This window comes from Lygodium microphyllum, chromosome 17 (genome assembly GCF_053477565.2).
Source record: "Lygodium microphyllum isolate KBCC chromosome 17, Lygodium_microphyllum_v1.1.10, whole genome shotgun sequence".
Classification (NCBI taxonomy): Eukaryota; Viridiplantae; Streptophyta; class Polypodiopsida; order Schizaeales; family Lygodiaceae; genus Lygodium; species Lygodium microphyllum.
In genome coordinates, this window is record NC_141151.1 from 64,645,545 (window position 1) to 64,656,757 (window position 11,213).

The following is an 11,213-nucleotide window of genomic DNA, read 5'->3' on the forward strand; positions in this document are numbered from 1 at the left end:
AGCGAAAGAGAAAGGCCTCTGTTTGTGCATGTGAAACACCAAGTATTAATTGAAAGAACCACCACTTTATCTGAGTCATAGACTGTTTCATGGTTCCATCCCCAAGATTTAAATTCTGTTTTATAAGAATTTAAGCTCAAACAATTTTGGGTAAAAAAGCCATATACACAAGTTTTATAGAGATTACAAGACTAGAGAGATGGCAAATATGAATAAAGGCAAAGAAAAACTGTCATGAAAAAGAGAATTCTACTAATAGACCCCGAAGAGAGTATTGGTGCACAGGTGTCAACACCTTCTAGAGGATGAGGAGCATGAATAAGACTTGATTAGCGCAACACAGCTCAATATGGTTGGCTCTTTCGAAGAGCTTGTGAAGAATCCTCGGATGCAAAAAACTTTAAAGTAACACAATGAGGATTCTCAAACTGAGTCATTACATCGTACCATGAAACGCTCAAAAAGGCAAACCTCTAATGTGCGTATGTGAAAAAGACACCAAACATGGAGACAAGTCCAATGCAACATGTAGCACAAGCACAAGATCAAGGAGTGAATGGTCAAGGCAATTATACACAAGTGACACATCAGACTATTCCTCCTCAATTTGCTACTTATCCTGGTTACTTTGGTAATGGATCAATTTTTCAAGCAATGGTTGGATTACTCACGAGTTATCAAGGATACTTGCCTAGAGGGCCACCAAGAATGATGCCTATTGAGGCAATGAACCCACTTTTTGCTAATATTGGTCTACAACCCGGTTATCAGAATTTGCAGAGTCCTTATTTGATACCTGGAGTACAAAATGCAGCAAAAAAATGCATGGCCTTTATGCAAATTTTCATCATTTGTCCAATTAAGAGAGCAACAAAGAAGAGCTCTTAGGTTAGCTCCAAATTGAGGGTGAATCTTACATGGATGGCACAACAAACTAAAACCCCACCACAAGATCAGCTACTAAAGATTTGCTCCCATTCCGTGGAACAGCTTAAACAGTGAGTCAATGGAGAGAGGGATGAACATTCACTTCTATCTAACAAACCCATGACCTATATGACAAGTATCCTAGATTCAGGATGTTCCAAGAACAGTTGATTACACAGATCAAACATTAGCCTCTCTGAATGGTGTAAGAGCATCACAATTCAAAATGCTAATCACGTAGCAGATATCTACAGACTCCACTGAACAGTTCTGAATTTGTGAGAAAAGTTGAATAACATTATGATTGGCTCAACACAGTAATACAGACATGAAAAGCCAAAAAGAAAAGCAATGTCAGAAAGGAGCGAAACTTGCAACACATAAGCGTGCAAATATTAGCCTCTCTAAGTGATGTAGGAGCATCACAAATCAAACTGCTAATCAAGCAGCTGATGATACATGTGCAACTCCACTGAGCAATCATTAAACTTGATTAGCAGCTAGCATCTGCAAACCCCACTGCACAGTTCTGAACTTGCAAGAATATTTGAATATCTTTATGATTGGCACTCAAGACAGGTAATACAGCCCATGAAAAGCAAAAATAAAGCATCATTAGAAAGGAGCATTACAAATAAAACTGCTGATCAAGCAACATACAAATATTAGCCTCTCTGAGATGATGTAGAAGCATTACAAATTAAACTGCTGATCAAACAACTGATTTATGAGCAACTCCACTGAACAGGCATTGAATTTACGAAAAGAAGTCAAACACCATTCTGAACACCAAATGTAGTATACCAAGGTTATAGGAAGACATATACTCTGTCAATTTTCACAACTAATTATAGATTCTTAAGATCCCGCCCAGAGCAGAGAAAATACAAGATGAGTCTCTCCTATGAAAGGGTTTTTTCGATCATGGGAAAGTTGATTCTTACGAGCTTTAGACAGAGGCTGTAATTGAAGCCATAACAGGCAAAGGCAACTCTGCAATCACATGATATCTGAGGTTCTAGAATGTAAGCGACTTCCAAGAAAAAATGTCTCTTGCATGACAAGCTTCATGCTTCCATATGGAACTATATCTGTTCAACATGTTCTGAGGAATCTGATTTAAAGCTACATGATTTCACATCTTGACCTCCCGGTATATTAGCTTGCTTTAATTCTGAGGATTTATCAATTTAGCAGTGCCAGATAGGCTGAAGAAATGTATCAACACTTGAAATCTTCTTGAAAGCTTCTGTGCTACTTCTGATGGACCACTACCTGCGCACAAGCATGAAACTTCAATGCAAAAGTGCTCCACACCTCCAAACTGGGTAAACGCACTCACTTTCCACTGCAAAATCAATAAGAGCATGTTAGCTGTGAGGAATAAGAATACTACTCAATGCTGTACAAACATATGTAATGTAACATACGTGTTCATCATAAGGGTGATGTTGTCTCCCTTCAGTAAGATCCGTCCTGCAGCAGCCAAATATACTGAATTCTTCAAGACAGTTGTGACACCATCTTACCCACTTTACCAAAACCGTTACAAACCTCCTCCAACCCCTAGACCTTTTAAAGAAAAAGAAACAAGACAAACCTAATGGTTTTCGAGTCTTCTTCTTGACAGAAACTTCCTCTGCATCATCCAGAACGAGATTCATATATTCATCAAAGCCCTTCAGAAACAAGGAAGGAGGTTAGCTATAATGTCAGTGACAGGCAACAAATAGACTTATGTCACAATCAACTCCCCAGCCAGAACAAGGATAACAAAGTAGATGCAGAAACCCAGCACAACTATGAACAACAAGTGGAATTGAAAACAGTTCACACAGATCCATAAGAAGCAGAAATGGTGGAAACTCCAAGAAAGATGGAACCAAACAGGCTGCATCTCAGGGAGTACTGGCCCATGAAAGGCACAGTCACAGTAAATCTCATCCAAGACTTAGCCCCATGTGTTCTCAACCCTGCAGCTACATGTACATTTTTTATTTAAAAATTAATTAATTAATCAAATCATGGCTATCTGTCACACATTTTCCCACCCCCTAGCATTTATGTATCCTACACATCAGGTTTAACACACAAGTGTCATAACCCAACCTCTCATTCATTCAAGCCAAGAATACGTGTTAGATTAGGGTTCAGTAGCAAACGTACACTCACACATCACAATGAACAAGTGAACAGCAAGAGGAGAATGCTGGAAGGTCACATCCACTGCGTGAGAATGATCTAAAAGTACAATCCCTAAGGTACTAAGTACCACACCCACCGACGGGTGTTTGCAAGGGGGAAAAACTTTTGTTCAGCTAGAAGGTAAAAAATGCCCATGGATAAGGGAGCGTTCAGTGTTCACACCAAAACTTAGAAGAACACAAATCACAATAAGTGTAATAAAACCCCCTCGAGTGAATGATGTGAACATATATAGGGAATAGGCAAATCCATCCCCAAATGGTATCAAGCCTAGAGCCTTGCGAAAGGCATCTAACTTCTCCCTAGACAGAGCTTTTGTAAACACATTTGCCAAGTTATCCGATGTAGGGACATAAACCAAGTTAATCTCCCCTACGTAGAGCCTCTATCTAACATAATGATAATGCACCTCAATGTGCTTAGTGCAAGCATGAAAATCTGCATTCCTTGCACTTTGACTATCAATATAGATAGGAGTGGTTGACGTAATCATAATGCACCTCAATGTGCCTAGTGCGAGCATGAAACACTAGTTTCTTGGCATCCTATTTATCAAGATAGATAGGAGTGGGTGATTGCTGTCCTGCACTAAGATCGACCAAAAGGCGTCGATGATACACATCCCAATGTCATTGTAAATGCCGCCCTATATTCAGCTTCACAACTAGATGTGGCCACTATAGACTGCTTCTCGCTCAGCCAACAAATGCATATACTACCAAGCATGAAACAATTACCACTAGTGGACACCCTCGTGTCAAAACAACCAGCTTGTCTATGAATGCATGCAAGTAAAGAGTAGAGCCTTTAAGATTAAAAAGGCCCAATGTTTGAATGCCTATGAGATAATGAAAGACACATTTTAACCGCTTGCCAATGTGTAGTACCATGTCTATGCACAAAAGCGTGCTTACTGAGAGACCCCAACATATATATCTGGCCATATATTACACAAATACAATAAACAAAAACAGTCTACTAATAAAGAGAAGCATCAATTGGTTCTCCTACATCCTCAAATGTAAATTTGTGGCTTCTCTCAACGAGAGTAGAGATAGGCTTGCAGTCTTGCATCTGAAAACACTCAAGAAGCTACCCAATGTACTTATACTATTGCAAAATAATGCCCCCCTCAACTGCATTAAACTACATGCCAAGATAGTAATGCAAGTGGCCAAGATCTATCATATCAAACGCATGCTACAATTCTACTTTTAAGTCTCAAATATGTGTCTCATGAGGTCCAATACACAAAATGTCCTCCACATAAAGAATTAGTATCAAGAAGTTGTCCCCATCTTTGCAAAAATAAATTGTGCTTCTAGCGTGTGAATTGCTAAAGCCAAGAGCAATCAAGTATACATGTACCTTTTCATACCGTGCCCTAGGTACCTGCTTTAAACCATAGAGGGCCTTGTGCAAACGACACGCTTTGCTTTCTAACCCTTTCTCAACAAAGCCAAGTCGTTGAGCGGCATAAACCTCCACATAAAGATCACCATTCAAAAAAGCGGTCTTCACATGCAAATGATGCACATTCCAATCAAGCCAAGAGCAATCAAATATGCATGTATCTTTTCATACCATGCCCTAGGTGCCTACTTTAAACCATAGAGGGCCTTGCACAAACCACACATTTGCTTTCTAAAACTTTCTGAACAAAGCCAAGAGATTGAGCAGCATAAACCTCCACATAAAGATCACCATTCAGAAAAGCGATCTTCACATGCAATTGATGCACATTTCAATCATAATGAGCAACCAAAGTGATGACACTACGAATGGTAGTCATACATGAAGTGGTACAAACGTATCATCATAGTCAATCCCATGCTGTTGGGCATATCCTTTAGCAACAAGATGTGCATTGTAACGATCAATGCCACCATCAAATCTATGTTTCAATTTGAAAATTCACTATGTGTCCATAGCAAACTTGCCAACAAGCAAGTCACATAACTCCAATGTGCCATTTTTATGAATAGATTATATCTACAATTGCATTACACCGATCCAATGTTTATTTTGTAAAGCATCATATAAAGAAACAAGTTCATCATTGCATGCAGTAGCTATAAGTGCCTCCACAATCAAGTTTCCTTGTGCATGGCAAGTGGCTGCTCTAGATCTACTGAGAATTGCAACGGATTGTTTGTTGTTCCCTAATGTATCTAGCAGCCATTTAGGAATTGTTTTGGTTTTCCAAATAGCAACCCTCTCACATCGGCCACTTCATTTTCAGCGATGCCTTGACCAATAGGCTGAACTCAAGATGTTTCTTACATGTGTATGCTACTAATTTTGTTGTTGTAAACCCTCAATAGATTGGTAAACTTAACCAAAATCAAATGCACTTTGCTAAAATAATAGCAACTGTTTGATTTATTTGTCCTCATTTGTAAACCAACATTAGTATGGGTAAAAGTGTGTGCTTAGATGTGAACACCTTTGACACCACTTGGCATTAAGTAAGCGTCGAAGGGTTAGCCACAAAGATTTTCCTATATATTCAAACCCTATCACTTCTACTTTTATCAACAACTCACGATCAATATATCTTTCAATTTGTGTGTACTTGCAAGAGCCTCTCTCTCTCTCTCTCTCTCTCTCTCTCTCTCTCTCTCTCTCTCTCTCTCTCTCTCTCTCTCTCTCTATCTCTAAGCTCATGGAGTTCTATTTGCCATAGCTACTAGACACGCGCACTCCATATCCAACAATGGCATCAAAGCGAAATCACCATTTCAACCCACTAGCATTTTGATCTGTCTATTAGTCTATTGCGAGGAGCTACATGTTTTTGCGGTTACTAAAACAAGGGAGAAAAAAAAATCGCTAACCTATTCCTATCGTCTGGCTTGTCTGATCAATGTTCTATGGATATGCTCTATCCTAGCCATCCTCCATTTGCACCCAATCCATCAGTTCCATCACTTTGCTTGCATGCTATGCACCTTGGTTGAAGCATATCAATGTATCCCGATACGTACATTATCAATAAGCAGCATCAATCGTCACATCTCCATCGCATCAATTGCTTACATGGAGCTATTTCTCAAACTCGTGCCTATCACGTCTAGTCCATTAATGTGCCACATCATCGTTCAGCAACCTGATCAATCTTTTCTCCTTAATCTTTAATCATGAAAGCCTAATAATTCCTTTAAAATGCACTTCACATGTGGATTGGGATAATTCAATTTCTATTGAAATTTCTCAAATTTCCTCACCAAAATTTAGAAATTTTCAACTTTAATCTACATTTCTTAAAGTTTTCTTAAAATTTTGGGACTTTTCAAATCCAAGCCTACTTTCTTCAAATTTCTTCATCAAAATTTGACCCTTTTTCAACTTGAGCTCTTTCCATGGCATCTACCATCGAGATGTCAAGATATGGTATCACAATTGAATAATCCTCAAGCATTAGGCTCTCCTCCTGGAAGACAAAGATTCAACGCATACTTATGCAAGAAGGTGCATGGAGAATCGTATCCACTATTAAGCCGAAGCACATTCGGAGTACCCAATAAATTTATGAAGAATGGCTTAAGAAAGACGAGGTGCGCTCACCATCAACAACCTCAGCCTTTCTAACAATCTTTTTCATCACCTAAGTGTCACAAAAATGGCAAAAGTGATATAGGATAGTCTTCAAGTCAAATTTAGAGGAGATATTTATCATTTATCATTTCAAATTATTTGTGAAGATGCAATTATTTAGAATCTCTTACAAACCTTCAAAGACTCTTAAGCTACATCTCCAATCTTCTTTGCCAACAATTAACCACTCTCAATAGTCGTCTGGATGACTATGATAAAAAGATTGTGCTTTTTAATAGCTTGATGAAAAAAGCACAATTCCATGAGACCATAATTGTTGTCAAAGTGACTTAAGAGACGAAATATGAATAAATGATTACTATCCTTTTGAATAACCAAAGATGCTAACATAGCACCAGCAACTTTCTACACCAAGAAACAACCACCCAAGTGTCGATACTTCGAGCAAATTGATCACACAATTAACCAATGCTACAAAAAAAAAAACAAACAATAAGACAAGCAATGTGCCCAATATGTCACAACTAATACCTTATCAAACAATGACCTTGATGAGATACCTACAACATCTGACAGCGCCCTAATATATCTACTCAATCATTGTCTCTTAGCGAGAATGCATCCTATCAATATGTCTGTTAAATTAGATCATAAATAAATAATATATTTTTGAATTAATTATTGATCATCCAAATGCATATATTCGACTTTTCACTCACATATTAAATAATTACTAAAGATTCTCTATTAAATTTTTAATCTCGAATGACTTATATTTTTTTATTTACAACGAATTTATATTTTAAAAAATTTTGCAACCATTTATAATATCACCTCTGATATGATCCTAAAGAAATACTCATATATTTGATCTCTTGTCATATGCACAATGTTTTTAAGCCATGTTAGCTTTTGATCGATCACTACACCAAGCACATATATCACTAAAACATATTTTACTTTGAATCCTTGAGCTTCTCAAAAGATTGTATCATGATCATCCTTGCTTTGTGCCTCTCACTTATGCATCTCCTTTCTAGTAATATATATTTATATATTTTGTATCACGAGTTCAATCGCCCATAATTCAAAAATATGTTTGATATATTTATTTATTCACATTTATAAGCACATACTATTGTGTGTAAAAGTACATGTTTAGACATCAATATGTTTATCACTTGAACTTTCTTCGATCACTATTACTATTAATCTACCTTTCAATTTGTGTATTTGCAAGTTCTCTCTCTCTCTCTCTCTCTCTCTACACTCCATACCTAACTATGACAAAATGTTAAACACATTCATGAGCTCCATATTAGATTGATTTTTATAATCCATAAACAACTAAAGAGCATGTTCGACGAATACCACATCTTTGCTAATAAAAATGTTACTAGTGGAAAGTTGGTGCACGTAACACCATTTATTTTTTGAACTATAATCAATAAAAATGCATTTGATAGCCTTGTCTTACAATTTATATTTTTTTTGCTATGATACCAAAGCATATGCTAAACAACCAAATACATAAATATAAAGAGAAACAAGCCCATAATAGCCCAATTGGAGCATTTAGTATTTTGACATTACAATCTTTCTCTTTTTTTAAAAAAATACTCTGTCTCATGAGCCTTCACAAGTAATAAGTTGTATTATATATAATTTAACTTTTTAACATTATCACTACTTAAAAGTTAAATTGTAAATCATAATATATATTAAAATTAAGCGTATTAAAACTTATTTTAAACATTATCTCATTCATCTTTAGAGGTGAATATCAGCAAAATCGATATAGAGAGTTCGTGACATTCCAAAGATACTACTACAACAAGATATCTACTCTATGCTCTATGAGAAGCTGTCAACACCAATCATCAGACTCTTATGCATAGAAAAAAACTAAAGCAACTTAAGTGACGACATCACATGGTTTGAGGATAAAACTAAGATTACTTCATCTTTTCGATCAAAATCCTTAAAGTTAAACGAGAAGATAAAACATAAATCCTCAATATCTGGATGACTCATAACTCATAGACTCTAAACACTAGAGTCACAATATCTCAAAAGTTAGTTTAGCATTGTGTTATTAGTCACCAGTAACATTACACATATCACATATACTTGATGATATCATGATTGCTAAGTAATCTTAATACTCGATAGTTACTAGTACTCACAGAATTTTAAACAAATTATTCACATGACACTATTACATGTATCTTAATTTTACTTATTATTCATCTTCATCCAAGCAATCTTAATATCAATCTTCAAATAATTCATCAATTGCAAATTTTAATTTATTTTTTGTTTGTATATTGAAAACTAAATCTTCACTTATAACATATGTGATAAAACATGATTCTAATCTTATAATATAAATACTCAAAGTTTTGCATAAAATTTGGATACATCTTACCGTAGACATTGATATATTTGCATACCTACATAATAATATTTTATTTTAGCATATAATCCAAGACATTGTTTTGACATTTTTAAATTTTTATCAAAACTTCAAAACTTTGATTTTTTCCATTTTTATTTTTCTCATTTCTAAAGCTCCCTTGTACTATGGTTGAATGGCCTCTTAAATTTTCTTAAAATCCTATAGTTCTAACTACTAACATTTTAAGTCTTAGACCCTCAATTTTAAGCACGCTTATGGATTTAACTATCAAACCTTGATTATAATATGAGAGTGAAAATTGTATAGAGATACAATTAAAAGGTTCCATCCTTGGCTTGCTTCACATTTTAATATAATTGCATACACTATCCATTTACTAGTTGATTGTTCCTTCTGCATTGAGGTTTAAAATTTTCTAAAGGTTTTGATATAGAAAACATTACATCTAAAACATATACAGCCCTACATTGTATAAAAGCAACAGATAGACTAGGCGTCAAACAAGCAAGTCCTCGAATAAAGCTCTTGCTTGCATTTATTCTAACTTGAAACCTGGTCGTTTAGGAAACCAAGCTTCGATGTGAAGCTCTCGTTCCCTGAGTCTTACCTCACTAGCACAGGCCTAACTATAAGTCATCACCATCGCCCCTCGTCTACCCCAACTTACACAGCAACTCAGCCAATAACATATAACTGAAGAGATCCCTCGCTCAAAGCCTGGCATAGCTATTTCCAATATTGACAGACAAGAATCACAGACGCTGGGATTTTCCGTGCAGTAATGAGACCAGTTAAGAGCTTACGATAATGCGCCCTTCAATCCTCAGATCTTTCTGCTCGAAAAGCCAGATTTGGATGCGGGATTTCTGGAAGAAAAAACAGCATAAAATCAGCGAGGTAGAGAGGAAAGTCCAGGAAAAGCAAAGGAAATGAAGTCCGCTTACACTTTGAAGGAACCGAAATATGAGATTCTGCACGGCCAAGAAAACAACAAGACAGGAGATGTCAGCGCGTATACATTCACTGAGACGGTGGGAGGAAACACACGCACCATATCTCTCTCTCTCTCTCTCTCTCTCTCTCTCAAAGAAGAAGGGAGATATCAGCGCATGTTCAGTCAAATGTTGGAAAAACACACATACACACACTGTGTCTCTCTTTCTTTCTCACGTACTATAGGCTGTGTCATAATCCGCTGCACTTTGGTAGTCGCCATGGCTGCTGACTGAACGCCCGAGCTGAACCTTCGTTAGGGTTTACAGAAGCACTCTCAACACTGAATTCCGAAGGCCTTATACACCCGCCAGACTTATACGCTTGGTTTATCCTTTACACTTGTAAGGTAAAAATCCGAGCATTTTACGTATAAACCCACCCACAATACCCTAGCACGGTTGGTATCATTGTGAAATTTCCAAGGTTCTCCTTTACTCAAATACATTTTTTTGAGCAAAGAAAAGTAGTTGCTTAACTTTTGATCGAGTAACACTCGTATAACATAACCTCACTTCAGGAGAAACTATTTTTTGCAAATTGTTCGAATGTCACGCAAGCGGTTTCCATATACTCATATTGACATATAAGAACCTTTCCATAAACATGCAAGGATTTTAAGATACATCCACTGTAACACTCTATCAACAAACACACCAACGAACTATCTGAACAAAGTAGACACCTCGACAACAAGAATATGAAATGATGGGGACATTCATGTATGCATCAAATAGATGCAAAAAATAAGAGAACTTCTTGTAGCTCTTAGACAATGTGAGACCATCACAAACTCTAATGATAATGACTTAATGTGCATGGTGTATCTGTTATATAATTTATTCTTTTGAGAATTTGATAAATACAATATCATGGGGATACTTTAAAGGGATGGATAGAACATCAAGAACCATAAAGACAACAACGCACTCTCTTCTCGAGACATGATTGCCCCTTCATACTCATAATCCTCGTCCAAAAAAACAAGGAGGAGGGGGGGGGGGGGGGGTGGAGGTTGTTGTCTACTCAAGGTTCACATACGAGTAGCATCAACATCCTTTGCATGCAAGCAAGCACCACCATGACTACTCAAAGAACTTCATAAACACCA

The 11,213-nt window shown here is 36.7% G+C and overlaps 1 protein-coding gene across 2 annotated transcripts; it reads right to left on the reverse strand.

Annotated features, from left to right (window-relative positions):
* Positions 1 to 1,707: 1,707 nt before the first annotated feature.
* Positions 1,708 to 10,444, reverse strand: LOC148021976 (uncharacterized). Of its 2 annotated transcripts, none has more exons than XM_087697520.1 (6): positions 10,248 to 10,444; positions 10,054 to 10,080; positions 9,913 to 9,975; positions 2,528 to 2,606; positions 2,358 to 2,403; positions 1,708 to 2,275 (listed from the first exon to the last, which is right to left on the reverse strand). In XM_087697520.1, exons 1-6 carry the CDS (start codon positions 10,323 to 10,325, stop codon positions 2,266 to 2,268), a joined length of 303 nt encoding a protein of 100 aa, XP_087553646.1. In that variant the 5' UTR covers positions 10,326 to 10,444; the 3' UTR covers positions 1,708 to 2,265. The 2 variants fall into 2 exon arrangements, with proteins under 2 accessions (XP_087553646.1, XP_087553647.1); XM_087697521.1 differs by having other exon boundaries at positions 10,284 to 10,440.
* Positions 10,445 to 11,213: the final 769 nt, after the last annotated feature.